General features: G+C 38.8%; 1 protein-coding gene across 2 annotated transcripts in view; it reads right to left on the reverse strand.

Annotated features, from left to right (window-relative positions):
* The window catches only part of cerkl (ceramide kinase-like), a 33,401-nt gene that overhangs the window by 12,100 nt on the left and 3,551 nt on the right, over nucleotides 1–17,750 (reverse strand). For both annotated transcript variants that reach the window (XM_062061430.1, XM_062061429.1), the window contains exons 3-5: nucleotides 13,026–13,256; nucleotides 3,073–3,204; nucleotides 2,522–2,585 (exon numbers count right to left, since the gene is read on the reverse strand). In XM_062061430.1, coding sequence (XP_061917414.1) covers nucleotides 2,522–2,585; nucleotides 3,073–3,204; nucleotides 13,026–13,256 — 427 coding nt within the window. The remainder of the gene's footprint in view (nucleotides 1–2,521; nucleotides 2,586–3,072; nucleotides 3,205–13,025; nucleotides 13,257–17,750) is intronic.

Below are 17,750 nucleotides of genomic sequence, written 5' to 3' on the forward strand. Positions count from 1 at the left end.
CTATTATTTAAGCCTGTCTTTGCCAGTTAGTCGTCCTGGCGTCATTGCTCTTTTCATGCCACAGTTTCATGCTTGTTTCATGCTTAATTCATGCTGCTCGTTCCATGTCCGATTCCAAGATTTTGCTAGTTATTTGTTTCATGCCACAGTAAGTCTTGTTTGTTCTATGCCATAGTTTGGCTAGTTGTTTCATGTCTATAGTTTCATGTCCTAAGTTTTTGCTTTAGCTTCCGCGTGCGATAGGCACGCTTGCCTTCGGTTTGTTTTCTGTGTTTTGTACCCTTTTGAGTTTTGAATAATTAAATACAAACCCCGTTTCCATATGAGTTGGAAAATTGTGTTGGATGTAAACATAAACGGAATACAATGATTTGCAAATACTTTTCAACCCATATTCAATTGAATGCATTACAAAGACAAGATATTTGATGTTCAAACTCATAAACTTTATTTTGTTTTTGCAAATAATAATTAATTTAGAATTTCATGGCTGCAACACGTGCCAAAGTAGTTGGGAAAGGGCATGTTCACCACTGTGTTACATGGCCTTTCCTTTTAACAACACTCAGTAAACGTTTGGGAACTGAGGAGACACATTTTTTAAGCTTCTCAGGTGGAATTCTTTCCCAATTTTTGCTTGATGTACAGCTTAAGTTGTTCAACAGTCCGGGGGTCTCCGTTGTGGTATTTTAGGCTTCATAATGCGCCACACATTTTCAATGGGAGACAGGTCTGGACTACAGGCAGGCCAGTCTAGTACCCGCACTCTTTTACTATGAAGCCACGTTGATGTAACACGTGGCTTGGCATTGTCTTGCTGAAATAAGCAGTGGCGTCCATGGTAACGTTCCTTGGATGGCAACATATGTTGCGGCAAAACCTGTATGTACCTTTTAGCATTAATGGCGCCTTCACAGATGTGTAAGTTACCCATGTCTTGGGCACTAATACACCCCCATACCATCACAGATGCTGGCTTTTCAACTTTCGTCCGGAGGACACGACGTCCACAGTTTCCAAAAACAATTTGAAACGTGGACTCGTCAGACCACAGAACACTTTTCCACTTTGTATCAGTCCATCTTAGATGAGCTCAGGCCCAGCGAAGCCGACGGCGTTTCTGGGTGTTGTTGATAAACGGTTTTCGCCTTGCATAGGAGAGTTTTAACTTGCACTTACAGATGTAGCGACCAACTGTAGTTACTGACAGTGGGTTTCTGAAGTGTTCCTGAGCCCATGTGGTGATATCCTTTACACACTGATGTCGCTTGTTGATGCAGTACAGCCTGAGGGATTGAAGGTCACGGGCTTAGCTGCTTACGTGCAGTGACATCTCCTGTCTCTCTGAACCCTTTGATGATATTACGGAGCGTAGATGGTGAAATCCCTAAATTCCTTGCAATAGCTGGTTGAGAAAGGTTTTTATTAAACTGTTCAACAATTTGCTCACGCATTTGTTGACAAAGTGGTGACCCTCGCCCCATCCTTGTTTGTGAATGACTGAGCATTTCATGGAATCTACTTTTACACCCAATCATGGCACCCACCTGTTCCCAATTTGCCTGTTCACCTGTGGGATGTTCCAAATAAGTGTTTGATGAGCATTCCTCAACTTTATCAGTATTTATTGACACCTTTCCCAACTTCTTTGTCACGTGTTGCTGGCATCAAATTTTAAAGTTAATGATTATTTGCAAAGAAAAAATGTTTATCAGTTTGAACATCAAATATGTTGTCTTTGTAGCATATTAAACTGAATGTGGGTTGAAAATGATTTGCAAATCATTGTATTCCGTTTATATTTACATCTAACACAATTTCCCAACTCATATGGAAACGGGGTTTGTATGTTCCTACCTTCAAGTCCTGTCCGGAATAGTCCGTTTGCGTCCTGGGAGAACAAACCTCGCAGTAAGCTGCGAAACACCCAACACCCCCCCCCCCGCTATTACAACTTCTTTCTGAAAATAGCCTCATTTCTGTGTAAAATGTGTTGGTTAGAGATTTGTTATTGACAAAACGCTTGTCTATTCAGCTATTATGGTCCCAGCACCTCAACCCTAAGTGGCAGTGGAAGTTTTTAATGGAAAAACACAATCAATTCGTGGAACTGTTATCATCATTTTGTGTTTGTTTGACAACTGTAAAACACACACACACACACACACGCACACACACACACACACACCTCCCTCTCCGGTCTAGTTTTTTTCCTGGAGCCGCAGTCTAATTGCTAAATGTAGCTTTACGATAAATCCTTACTTCAACACACACGCTAAGCAGCTAGCTTAGCAATGCTAAGCTAATCTTCTCTAGGCGCAGTAAGCCCTTGAGGCCTGAGTACAAAAGCTGATTACACACACGCACACACACACACATTCTTTTTAACTACATTTTCACTCTACACTTATATATATACAATTTTAAAATGTGATTAATTTATTGACACTGGACTCTGATTGGTCAACTTCAAAAGTAAGTGATGATGTCATAGCGAGTGATCTGTGAAGGAAACACTAACCCGTCAAATTCATCCAGCTGGAGCTCTTTCATCACGAAGAGGGCGTGGCCCTGCCTGTCTGTCACTGCACATGCAGGTGGAGAGACAGGTAGGAGGGACAGACAAGTGGACAGAAGGAGAGACAGAAAGTGAACAACGGTGCTTGTGTGTGTGTGTGTGTGTGTGTGTGTGTGTGTGTGTGTGTGTGTGTGTGTGTGTGTGTGTGTGTGTGTGTGTGTGTGTGTGTGTGTGTGTGTGTGTGTGTGTATGTGTACACTGAATGTGACAACAGAGATTACACCATCTGCCCAAGAGAAGGAGCGGAAGGACACAGAGGAGGGGAGGATTAGGCAAGAGAGGAGGCAAGGGAAGGATGGAGGAGGAGAGGGAAGGAGAAGATGCGGGAGGAGAAGACTTTATGGCAACAGATGGGCGATGCTCCGCCTCCTGTATCATGTTACCTAGCAACCAGAGACTACCATTAATGCTGACCTTTGGACCCACACACACACACACACACACACACACACACACACACACACACACACACACACACACACACAAACACTGACCAGTGATGTCTGTGCGTACGTCGGCCATCTTGAAGAGCGGCGCCACATGTTCTCTGTAGATGTGGACCGCCTCCTTCTTGTGACTGCTCGGGTTGATGAACACCTTCACACACCTGGGACGATTGCTGAAGCCTGCACACACACACACACACACACACACACTTGCTTGCTTATGCTTATGGTTGTCAATCGAGTCCGATGACACACACACACACACACACACACACACACACACACACACAACCACACACAAAACAGCATCTTGTTATCATCATGTTGTCATCATGTATGGAGGTTCATTTGTGTCTTTATTACAAAAGCTTTTTTGTAAAGCTAAATATTTCCTGTTTGAATTTTGTGAACTGAATTTTTTTTTTTTTACATCCAATTATGCCGACAATTTCATTGAAAATATATATATATATTTTTTTTTTAAAGTAGTGTTTAAAAATTCAGTGTAAAAAAATTCATTATAAAAAATGTTGTGCTAATATATAGTGTCGAAAAATTATCTGCTTCAAAAAGCAAGACGCACTTCCAGTAAAAAAAAACAAAAGGCTGAAGCAATCGATCCTATCTCAGGCTGTATTGAAATGTTAATTATGTTGCACTATGCCAAGGTAGCCCAGTTCACTGCTTTTTTTATGCTGTTTTGCAAGACCCGTGTCACGTGACCTCAAACTTGACACCTCATTGGCTGGTTCTGAGACAAGATCGATTGCTTCGGTCTTAATTTACCGGAAGTGACTCTTGCTTTTTGAAACACCACATTTTTATGCACTGATTTTTTTTTTTTTTTTTACACAGAATTTTTTTTATTGTTTTATATAACATTTTTTTACACCACATTTTTTATACCCTGAATTGTGTTACATTGAATTTTAAAATCACTGAATGTTCTTTCAATCCATCCATCCATCCATTTTGTACCGCTTGTCCCTTTCGTACTGGAGCCTATCTCAGCTGTTCTTTCAATGAAATTGTCAAATTGAAACGCAAAAAATTCAGTGACACAAATTCAGTGTCAAAAAAGCTTTCGTAATAAAGACACAAATTAACCTCCTTATCAAGTGCCCCAAAGATGATGACATAATTGAATCATCTCTAATGCAGCTGTGTGAGCGGCGGCCATGTTGGTAGAGGCAAGTCCTGAGAGACATCGAATTGTAATCATTGAAATGATCAATTCTAAAAAAAAAAAATTCAAGAGCACTAAAAAAAAATGTTTATATAACTTGATTTTGCACTAATATTATAAAAATATAATTAACCTTATACATTTTAACCCACTAGTTTTTAGAAGGGCTGTGAATCGTTTGGCACCACATGATTCAATTAAATTCTTGGCAGTAACGATTTGATTCAGAATCGATTCAAAATCAACACTGGATGCCAGTTCTATGATTAACTACATTCTTCCATACACTAAATAAACATCTCAGATCAATTTGTATATTACTTCAAAGATAACTGGTTTTGGTTGATAAAATTCTACCCAAACATTTAAATAAAGTCAAATAAAGGCAACAAGAGAAGTATGCAACACTTCTCTTTTCTAAAGTAAATATGTACAGCTGATGTACAGCATCTACATCAGGGGTCACCAACGCGGTGCCCGCAGGCACCAGGTCGCCCGTAAGGACCAGATGAGTCGCCCGCGGGCCTGTTCTAAAAAAAAAAAAAAAAAATTTTTTTTATTTTTTTTTTATTAAATCAACATAGAAAAAACACAAGATACACTTTCAATCAGTGCATCAACCCAAACAACCTCCCCCATGCACACTCATCCACACCCACTCACACAAAAGGGGTTATTTCTTTCTGCTACCAATATTCTGGTTCCCACAACATAGACAACACATCTGCAAGGGACACAGTCCCTGAAGCACACATGATTGTATAGGCTGCTGGCCCACTAACATTTTCATTAATTACTATTTTTTATGTAATTATTTTTTATATTGTTTTACTTTCTTTTTTATCCAAGAAAATGTTTTTTATTTATTTATATTATTTTATTTTATTTTTTAAAAAAGGGCCTTATCTTCAACAGACCAGGTTGTCAATGAAATTAGATTTGTTTAAAGGGTTTTTTAAACCAGGCCAAGTCCAGATAATGTCCAAGTCGGACTCAGCAACACACACCTTCATTCATGTACACAGAAAAAAATTAGGGAACACAACAGATTGCATATAATTTATAAACAAAATTACATTTTCAAAATAAGCATTTATGTACAGTCCAGATTATGTCCAGGTCACTCAAATTAGGGAACACAACAACAGATATCATATAATCTATAAACATAATTATACTTTCAAAATAAGCCTTTGAGGACTTCTCATCTTTTTTTTAATGTTTTTTGGCATCATTATCGTTTTCAACCATGTAACTTTCTAAAGTTAGAAAATACTGAATAAATGTTTTAAAGAAAGTAATACTAAGTGAATATCTGTTTTTGGCCTTAAAAATACACCTTTTACCGAGTACTATAAATAAATTGACTAAATCATGATTGTCAATGAACTCTCCTAAAATAACAGAAACCACATTAAGCTTCATAAACAAACCAATCCTTAAACACATTTTTTCAACTTCCACCCAAAACAAAGACACAATATGACAATACCAAAACAAATGCAGGGTGGATTCAGGCTCCTGACAACAAAATTGGCAATCATCTGACTCTGTCATATTCCATAATTTTAACATTTTCCCTGTGGGTAAGAAGTTATAAATAATTTTAATTTGAAAATAACGATTTTGCACATCGATAGTGGTTTTATAGATTAGTTTGAATATGGCATCCCATGGCAGCCGGCAGTCAAAAAAGTCCTCCTATTTCCATTTGTGTTGTATGAGGCAGCCCTCAAAGATTTCTTTATTAAATAAAAATTATATATCTTTCTATTTATTTTAGTTCCTTTTTGCCAACTAGAATTTCTTATTAGAGGTTTACAAACTAATAATTTAGTAGTTCCATAATTAATTATTTGTTTCCATCTTTTCCCAATTACTCCAGTTAGTTGATAAAATGAAAACCTTGAGCATCACCATACATAGCTCTAAATTCATCATACTTCATAATTTTACCATTCTCATTGATAATATCATTGACAAAAATGATTCCTCTTTCAAACATATTTTTCCAAAAGAAAGGCTTTCCATCTATTACAATATTAGAGTTCATCCATATTAACTGCTGCAAAATATCGTCTCTTTTTTCTGGCACATAAAATTGAAAACACCACTATGAGTGGATTGTTTCCTTTATGAACCCCGCCATGTTTCCCAGCAGACTCTCTGGGAGGGGATCACTTGTAAAAAAGGGTACAATTTCTTTTGATACAGTACATGTTTTTTGTCCAACAGGACATTTGTGTACCACTCAATGTTTAAATACATCTTTGGAACAATTGATGCTTTTAAAGACAGACACATAGCTTCAAGGTTGAGAAGTTTCAGGCCCCCATGTTCATACTCTTTGTACAAAACCTTTCTTTTAATCTTTTCTGGTTTGCCGTTCCAGACAAAATCGAAGACCCTCCGCTCATAAATCTTAAAAAAGTTTTGTGATGGAGCTGGTAATGACAAAAACAAATAAATAAATTGAGGAATAATTAACGAGTTGGCAATAGACATTTTACCATTCAAGGTTAGGGATTTCCCTTTCCATAATTGCATAATTTTGTCCGGCTTTCTTAGTCGATTATCATAATTTACTGAGCCTAGATCTTCCAGATTTTCTGGGACAACAACACCAAGTATGTTAACTGGTCCATCTGTCCACAAAACAGGCACTTTGCATTCCATTCGAAAGGACGTTCCCTTTAGATTTCCGATCCTTAACATTTTAAATTTATCATAATTAAGCTTAAGGCCAGATTGCTGTGAAAATATGTCCAAAAGATTAAGAAGGTTCCGCAAACAATGAGGAAAACTCTTATCTTTGTGAATCAGCCTTTTCTGACATGAACTTCATCAACAACAAACACAGAACACGCCTCACTGATGCACATCTGCAAGACTCACTCAGAGTTGCAGTGTCAAGTTACACACCAGAGTACAACACACTAGTTAACAGCATGCAATGCCAGGCTTCCCACTAACTGACAAAGAAACAGATAACAGATTTGGTGTCCAGTTCAAAGTGTGACATGATTTAAAAATTTGAGAGTTTACTTTTGTATTTTACATGAGTTATTATTTGTACAAACATGGTGCAAAGTAATTCATGATTTGTTAAAAAATGTTAGTGGCTAGCTAGTTAAAATGGGATATTGTGATTTCACAAGACTGTCTTAGAAGTGATCATTTGATAATGTTCAATTTGAAATATGTGCACTTAGAGAAAATATAAAAATAAAGTGTTGCATATTGATATTTATCTGTTTCTATATATATTTATTGTGAGAAATCATTAAGATGATCAGTGTTTCCACAAAGATAAATATCTTTAATTATTAATAATAACAGAGTTAAAGGTAAATTGAGCAAATTGGCTACTTCTGGCAATTTATTTAAGTGTGCATCTAACTGGTAGCCCTTCGCATTAATCAGTACCCACCCTGATCTACATCAACAATATGATTGGTTGGACGGAACAAATTAAAACAACAACAAAAATGTTTTTAAATCGATTTTGATATTTTTTTAATTGATTAAGAATCGTTACAAATAAGAAACGCGATTAATTCGAAAACCAAAATTTTTTTTTACACCCCTATTTTTGGTTATGTGGACAACCGCTTACATTGTTAAATATATTTTTGGGACCAGCTTGTGCTTGTAAAGGTTAGTGTGTGTGTGTGTGTGTGTGTAGTATTGATCCGTGCTAGTCTACTGGGATCCGTAATGTGGCCTCTAAATCTGCTCATGATGAGTGCGCGCACACACGCACGCACGCACACACACACACGCACACACACACACACACACTGCATCTCCATTATCCAACTCATTGCTATAATCTGCTCCCAAAAGGCCGTGACCTCGCCCCGTTAATGACCTCCCGCACACACACATAGCTCCCCTTGTCACCCCCCACACCCTCACAAGGACCCATCCTGAATTAAGTTGAGACTGACTGGCGCCCCCTGTGGTCTCTGTGGATGGTGCCAGTCACACAGCCACACACACACACACACACACACACACACACACACACACACACACACACACACACACACACACACACACACACACACACACACACACACACACACACACACACACACACACACACACACAACCTTTGAAAGGAACCTTCAATTCGACTACTGAAAAAAAAACATAATGTGCTGGCGTGCAGTTCTCCACCAAAGCACCAGGGGCAGTGTTTTGGCGAGCCCACTCCGAACAGTAGTGATGTGTGTTTCCATTGCAATCAGCACACTGCCAAAAAGTCATTCTGGATGGTTTCTTCCATCTTTACCCGCGCCATCGTGTCCAGAGACGGTTGGAGTCGCTGATGTTGACGACAACAGTGACGATCAAGTTTCCGCTCCTCGGCCTTGGCGGGCTGCAGCAGGTTGCCATGGCAACGCTGCATCGCCATGGTAAACAATCCCTGACTGATGTCAACAACTTTGATTTCATGCATGCGAGGAGGAGTCCAGAGAGCCCAGGTATCAACTTCCTGTTGGGAAACATTCAAACCTCTCTGCTCAAAGACTAATAATCTGTTCTGGGGTCAAACTGTGGCCACCAAACATGGCACGACAGAAAAGGAATATCAAATGTGGAAATTATCGTATTTTCTTTTGGCACACAAGTCTTGTGTCGCCCTGGAGATTTGCACTTTGCCAGCTGTAAATGACGTTACGCTGTATTGAAAAAATCTGTTTTTGAATGCCCATATCTGCTATTTGGGAAGGTAAAACGTCTTAAAAATGGTTCAGCGGGAAGGACTTTATGAAAGCTAATGTCAGCTGGCTGACTTTCTTAGGGTGTCAACAGGGAGAATAATGTGGGCGGAGCCACGCCGTTGTTTTGCGTGCATTGAGTGGCGCTGCTGCATGGAAAGCAGTCGGCCCTTTTGTCACACCGACCGCCATTCTCCAGCTGCGCAATAAGGGGGCTGGTGTGTGCGGCGGCGGCGGCGGCAGCGGTGCCACACAACGCCACAAAAAAAGCTTTTCAAGCTGACCCCCGGCTGGAAAATTGGCTTAACGTGCGCACGGCGGCCGCAAAGGTGAACGCGCTCACAATGGACACCGCCGTTTGACGTGCACTGTGACCACGGAGCTGACACGCGACCTGCCGTCCATTCATTTCGTGTGTGTGTAATCTGCTGTGATTGACAGACAGGTGAACACCGCTAAGTTGTTACCATGGTGACCTCAATTGGTCTCGCACAGAGGACGCCAAAGTGCCACACGTTCGATATCTACGCGGCTGTCTGGCTCCGCCCACTGCAACGACACCGCATACCCACATTTATTACGCCCCTACTCTTCGTGTCTTCCCAAAATAACTACCGTCTGTTGGCGAGTGGCTAACCGCTAACAAGTGCATGTTGACACGCGTTTTCATGAAAACTCAGCTAATCTCGCTCTCAGACGTGATTCAACATGCTGACGTGTGTGTGTGTGTGTCTGGATTAGCATGGATTAGCAGATTAGTTAGTCTGTATTACTCACTCAACAAAATTGTCAAACGCAACACAAGGCAAACTAGTCCAGTCCCGTCAAAAGAGTGAGCTCAAGTAAAATATGCATACATTATATTGATTTGATTCAGCGTCAAAAATGTAACAATGCTATGATTTGGTCGCATCAAAGCAACATTACTCTACAAATTTAAGATAATAGTTCTACAAAAAGGCAATATTTTGGTGGTAAAATGCTGTATTAAAGTAGCAGTAGAGTGGAAAAACAAGTTGCCTTTACGTTGAAGCTATTATCATATATATCTGATTTATGACACCAAAAGACTTACAAAGTTTGCGAATAAATCGATATGATCAAAATAGTATCAATCTCACAGAGATTCCCGAGCCATTTTGAGAGATAATGAGGACGGCAGTCACGTGACGTAGAGGAGGAACCACAGATCTCTTCACCATCAACAACAATTCTAATCATGCAGAGAGCCAACAACGATTACTTTGGGAACAATTAATCCAGAAACTTATATTTTTGAGCCCGAACACACAGGATGAGCAATAAGTTGTAGAAGCCCAGTGATGGATGCCGTTTCTTTGTGACTCTATTAGCATTAGCAGCATTGCTAGGTATGTTGAAGAGGTTCATTTAGCCTACTAATGTGTATTTACAAATGGTTGATTTATATAGGCTAGTAAGGTAAAGTTTTGGAACAATCCAAATAACACGTCACAGATGACGTCACGCTAACATCACGTGACACCTCTGATGAAGGCTGCAGAAGCAAGATAGCCGAAACTTGTCAGGTACAAAACTTTACCTTCTAGCCTATATAAATCAACCATTTATAAAAAAAAAGCATTGCTAGGTGCTAAACCTAGCCATAATAAACCACAATAAAAAAACTCTTTGTATTATTAAATTGTATTATTTTCACACTCACTGGGATGCTGACCGACGGAATGCTCGCATTATTCTGTTTAAATCAGTGGTTCTTAACCTGGGTTCGATCTAATCCTAGGGGTTCGGTGAGTCGGCTCAGGGGTTCGGCTGAGGTCAAAACACACCCGACTCATCGTGTAAATAAAAACTTCTCCCTATCGGCGTGTTACGGATACGGCAACAGCAGAAGTCACACTGATTTGCAGGTGTGTAATTTGTTGTGAGTTTATGCACTGTGTTGGTTTTGTTCTTTGAACAAGGTGATGTTCATGCACGGTTCATTTTGTGCACCAGTAAAAAAACATGGTAACCATTAATTAGTTGCTTATTAACATGCAAAGTAGTAACATATTGGCTCTTAACTAGTCATTAACTATTATTAAGTACTTATTAATGCCTTATTCGGCATGGCCTTATTATAACCCTAACCTTCTAACCCTGGCCCGAACCCTCTAACCCTAACCCTAACCAAATAACTCTAAATTAAGTCTTTGTTGTTTAGAATATGTTCCCCTAGTGTCCAAAAAACTCTAAATTAAGTCTTTGTTACCTAGAATATGTTCCCCATACTAAAGTGTTACCAAAAACAAAACAAAAAAATTTATTTTTCACTAAAGAAGGGTTCGGTGAATGCGCATATGAAACTGGTGGGGTTCGGTACCTCCAACAAGGTTAAGAACCACTGGTTTAGATGAAGAATCAATTGCAATCCTCATCAAGGGTTAAAAACAAGCATTTTTTCCCGACATCTCGGGCACGTGAAAGTGGACCAGCTAGTCTGTTTATGGCCACATTTGTCTACTACCAAGTGAGAGATGCATGAATTATAATCTATAATTTACTTTTAGCAAGTTTGAGACGAAGCAGAAGCTAGTGTGTCAACAGTAGCTGTGTAAGGTAGCATTAGCTCACTGCTATCAATGTGCCGCTAAAATAGTCTGTCTGCTTTAGCACTTATAATAACAATATCACTCATATTTGGTTAATTTTCAGGTCACGACATGTAAATGGAATATTGTTGGCGGTTTCTGGATGTTTTTAGAGAGTATAATAAACGCAATAGAGTACCCTTCATCTGTTGACTCAATTGTTAGATATTTATTTACCATTTAGAATGCATAAAACATGTGTTCTTGTCTTACATAAGGATTGTGAACGATAAACACCACATCTCTTATTATTTCCAGTATGACTTATCTAATAATATGGTCAGAGGGCAGAAGCGTTACTCCAGTGACGTAGAATCTACGGAAATTGCCAAAGGTATTCGGGGCGGAATATTCAAAATGGCCGACTGAATTTGTGGCATTTTGCGATGTTTAGACAGTATTTTCACATACTTTGCAGATTGTAAATAAAATTGGATATGGTTGAATGAATACAATGAAACACAACTAAGCATATAAATTCAACTTGTTTTTCCACTGTACTGCTACTTTAAGTCATGAAAAGGCTATATTTGGGTATCTAAACACTATATTTTGCCATGAAATGCAATATTTTGCAAATAAATTGGTACATTTTCTTTAAAGAGGCACACAAAGGTTGTAAATTGCCTTCAAAACACCTTATTTTGTCCCAAATAAATAAATGTTTCCCCCAAAAAAAGGCTATATTTTGCAGTTAAAATGCTGTATTAAGTCATAAAAAGGCTATACGACGGTTATGTAAACACAACTTTTTGGAGCCTTTATTCAGTTAAGCTCATGACTCAGTAAACTGAATGTTGCGGACCCGTTTGTTACTGGATACGTTCTAATATGCCTTGACATTGTATGTGTAAGTAATAGGTCACTATGAGTATTTGATACTTGTTTATATTGAAAAATGTGCTGTTTTATACTGCAATATTGTGCAATTATTATTACATATGTCTAGCCTGCGTGCTATTGTGTGCTTAGCTGCTGTGTAGCTGCTAGCCTTCTAGTAGCCTATACCTACTATGTTGACTTTTTGTGAAAATGACTTGACTAAAATAGAAGAAAATTAATGTGGTTGGAGAGACAAAAAGTGAATAAAAAACGAAAATCAAAACACACATGTCTAGAAATACATAAAAATTCAGGACACTCCTCATAAATACTGTAGTTTGCCATGAAAATACATAACTTTGCAAATAAAATGAGAGCTTGTTAGAATGGCACAGAAAGGTTGTCAAAACACAATATCAGACCATAAAAATAGAATAAATATATGTTTGTATATGTTCATTATAACACAATATCAGACCATAAAAATTTAATAAATATATATTTGTATATTGTCATTAAAACACAATATCAGACCATAAATAGAATACATATATATTTGTATATGTTCCATTAAAAATGCATTAGCAGGTGAAGGAAAAAGTACACCAAAAGGCGCCATCAAACTTGTGTTTTTGAAACCTTAGTGCGTGTTACCTGCCAGCAGCTCCCTCAAGGTGTTGTACCAGATGTGTGTGTGGTCTGAGGAGGCGTTGTGAAGGTGCAGCGTGTCCTCCTCCAGCCTCCTCCCCCTCCGCTTGCAGTAAAACAAGGCCACGCCCAGCACAGGCCCGCCGCAGCGCTGGCCGGCCGCTCGCCGACGCTTCACCTTCGCTGCGAAGACGTCGCGCAGCATCAGCACACCTGGGGGCGGCGAGCACGCCTCACCTGCGCAGGAAAGATCGCACCCGATTGGACACTTTGTACACCACGTGACATAAATCACTGCTAGCTTATTTTAAGGCTAACAAACACCATACTTGCCAACCCTCCCGTTTTTAGCGGGAGAATCCCGTTATTCAGCGCCTCTCCCGACAACCTCCCGGCAGAGATTTTCTCCCGACAAACTCCCGGTATTCAGCCGGAGCTGGAGGCCACGCCCCCTCCAGCTCAATGCGAACCTGAGACTGAGTGGGGACAGCCTGTTCTCACGTCCGCTTTCCCACAATATAAATACGCTTGCAAGTTCCAAAACGAATGGAAACAAGAATTTCAGTTCATCCAGGACAGTTCGAAGGGGAAGGTGTATGTTGCCTGTAAATATGTAGAACAGACTTCTCCATTGAACACGGTGGCCGAAATGATTTCTCAGTCATGAACGGAGAAGTTAAACAGGACAATACTGCCATCTAATGGATAGATAATTCAAGTATTTCTTTTATGTAAATAAAATAAATATATATATATATAGCTAGAATTCACTGAAAGTCAAGTATTTCATACATATATATATATATACATAAATATATATATATATATATGAAATATATATGAAATACCCCCCACCTCCCGATATTGGAGGTCTCAAGGTTGGCAAGTATGACAAACACACTGCCAATTTGTCTAAATGACATACCCATTTATTCAGTATATTTATATACAGTATATATATACACACCATATGTACAGTCATTTAATTAGATCATTATGTTGATGCTACTGCTGATTCATCAAGGCTCATAATACATAACACATTAGCTGCTAGACCAGACACAAATCTAATAATCAGAAGATATCTGATGCACCTGTCAATCAATCTTAAAATGGAATTTTTCCACATCAGACTAATCATCCAATCTTGTGAGTTGCATAACATACAGCAGTGGTTCTCAACCTTTTGTCAGTGATGTACCCCCTGTAAACATTTTTTTAATTCAAGTACCCCCTAATCAGAGCAAAGCATTTTTGGTTGAAAAAACGAGATAAAGAAGTAAAATACAGCACTATGTCATCAGTTTCTGATTTATTAAATTGTATAACAGTGCAAAATATTGCTCATTTGTTGTGGTCTTTCTTAAACTATTTGGAAAAAAGATATAAAAATAACTAAAAACTTGTTGAAAAATAAACAAGTGATTCAATTATTATTATTATTATTTATAAATAAAGATTTCTACACATAGAAGTAATCATCAACTTAAAGTGCCCTCTTTGGGGATTGTAATAGAGATCCATCTGGATTCATCACAAAAAAAAAATCTTTAACATCAATTTTTATGGAACATGTCCACAAAAAATCTAGCTGCCAACACTGAATATTGCATTGTTGCATTTCTTTTCACAGTTCTTTTTGACAGACATTTAAAAAAAATCTCACATACCCCTTGGCATACCTTCCAAGTACCCCCAGGGGTACGCATACCCCCATTTGAGAACCACTGACATACAGTATACCAGTGTGTGAGTATATGTACAAAACCCAAAACCAGTGAAGTTGGCACATTGTGTAAATGGTAAATAAAAACAGAATACAATGATTTGCAAATCATTTTCAACCTATATTCAATTGAATAGACTGCAAAGACAAGATACTTAATGTTCGAACTGGTAAACTTTGTTATTTTTTGCAAATATTAGCTCATTTGGAACTTGATGCCTGCAACATGTTTCAAAAAAGCTGGCACAAGTTGAAAAAAAACTGAGAAAGTTGAGGAATGCTCATCAAACACTTATTTGGAACATCCCACAGGTGAACAGGCTAATTGGGAACAGGTGGGTGCCATGATTGGGTATGAAAGCAGCTTCCATGAAATGCTGAGTCATTCACAAACAAGGATGGGGCGAGGGTCACCACATTGTGAACAAATGCATGAGCAAATTGTCCAACAGTTTAAGAAAAACATTTCTCAACGAGCTATTGCAAGGAATTTAGGGATTTCACCATCTACGGTCTGTAATATCATCAACAGGTTCAGAGAATCTGGAGAGATCACGGCAAGGCTGAAAACCAACATTGAATGCCCGTGACCTTTGATCCCTCAGGCGGTGCTGCATCAAAAAGCGACATCAGTGTGTAAAGGATATCACCACATGGACTCAGGAACACTTCAGAAAACCACTTTCAGTAACTACAGTTGGTCGCTACATCTGTAAGTGCAAGGTAAAACGAAAGCCATTTATCAACAACTCCCAGAAACGCTTCGCTGGGCCCGAGCTCATCTAAGATGGACTGATGCAAAGTGGAAAAGTGTTCTGTGGTCTGACGTGTCCACATTTCAAATTATTTTTGGAAACTGTGGATGTCGTGTCCTTCGGACCAAAGAGGAAAAGAACCATCCGGATAGTTATAGGCGCAAAGTTCAAAAGCCAGCATCTGTGACGGTATGGGGGTGTATTAGTGCCCAAGGCATGGGTAACTTACACATCTGTGAAGGCACCATTAATGCTGAAAGGTACATACAGGTTTTGGAGCAACATGTGTTACCATCCAAGCAACGTTATCATGTCTACCCCTGCTTATTTCAGCAAGACAATGCCAAGCCACGTGTTACAACAGTGTGGCTTCATAGTAAAAGAGTGCGGGTACAAGACTGGCCTGCCTGTAGTCCAGACCTGTCTCCCATTGAAAATGTGTGGCGCAATATGAAGCCTAAAATACCACAACGGAGACCCCGGACTGTTGAACAACTTAAGCTGTACATCAAGCAAGAATGGGAAAGAATTCCACCTGAAAAGCTTCAAAAATTGGTCTCCTCAGTTCCCAAACGTGTTGTTAAAAAATTAAGTTTCTCAGTTGTAACATTAAATATCTTGTCTTTGCAGTCTATTCAGTTGAATATAAGTTGAATAGGATTTGCAAATCATTGTATTATGTTTTTATTTACTATTTACACAATGTGCCAACTTCACTGGTTTTGGGTTTTGTGTGTGTATATATATATATATATATATATATAATTTTTTTATTATTTTTTTATTTTTATTTTATTTTTTTTTAATATATACACTACCGTTCAAAAGTTTGGGGTCACATTGAAATGTCCTTATTTTTGAAGGAAAAGCACTGTACTTTTCAATGAAGATAACTTTATACTAGTCTTAACTTTACAGAAATACGCTCTATACATTGCTAATGTGGTAAATGACTATTCTTGTTGCAAATGTCTGGTTTTTGGTGCAATATCTACATAGGTGTATAGAGGCCCATTTCCAGCAACTATCACTCCAGTGTTCTAATGGTACAATGTGTTTGCTAATTGGCTCAGAAGGCTAATTGATGATTAGAAAACCCTTGTGCAATCATGTTCACACATCTGAAAACAGTTTAGCTCGTTACAGAAGCTACAAAACTGACCTTCCTTTGAGCAGATTCAGTTTCTGGAGCATCACATTTGTGGGGTCAATTAAACGCTCAAAATGGCCAGAAAAAGAGAACTTTCATCTGAAACTCGACAGTCTATTCTTGTTCTTCGAAATGAAGGCTATTCCACAAAATTGTTTGGGTGACCCCAAACTTTTGAACGGTAGTGTATATATATATTTTTTTCCCATTTCATGATCAATTTTAGCTATTAACTATGTATTAGTTCAATCAAATGTTTTTTATAACCTATGTACAGATATGTCATTGTAGTTTCCTACAGTGGCCTGAGACTGTACTACATCAACTATTTGTGACATGATATATATTTTTAAACACTTGAAATATAATTAAATGCAAAGAAAGTGATTTCATTGAGACACACAGCTTGTCCATCCTCCCCCTACATCAACTTGATTTCAACTGACAGCACACGCACACACATGCACGCACACAAACAAACACACACACACACACACACACACACACACACCGCTCACGCTCACACACACGCCCGTAGCATGTTGCTGCTTCCAGATGGAGTTGAATCCACCGCTGTGCCTCGCTACAGACACACACATTAAATATTAGTAAACGTCACTGTTGCCGTATTATTAGAAGTTGTGTACCTAATAAAGAGTCCAGTGAGTGTACAAACTAGGACATCATTGAGGCCTAGTTCACTGACAATAGTGTCATGTTGGACATTATAGAAGCAGGTAAACAACATGTCCTGCAGCAAAAAGACAGGAAGAAGTCTTCATAAACAACACACACACACACACAGCATGCTAACTGTGTGTACGTGTGTTAATCTGCTCACATTGAGAGAATGTAATAACCCCCCACGGACACGACCAACTGCTCACTACTACTGCCAACACACACACACACTTCATGACATTAGGCTTGGATGGCATACAGCTAAACAGATTGTCACACACACACACACACACACACACACACAACCACACACACAACCACGCACACACACAGTGTATTTACACCTTCATCTGTGTGAAAACAACAACATTTACACCATGGAACCAAAACAAAACCAGCAACTAATGCCTCGTTAGTTG

The sequence above is a fragment of the Entelurus aequoreus genome, linkage group LG10 (genome assembly GCF_033978785.1).
Source record: "Entelurus aequoreus isolate RoL-2023_Sb linkage group LG10, RoL_Eaeq_v1.1, whole genome shotgun sequence".
NCBI lineage: Eukaryota > Metazoa > Chordata > Actinopteri > Syngnathiformes > Syngnathidae > Entelurus > Entelurus aequoreus.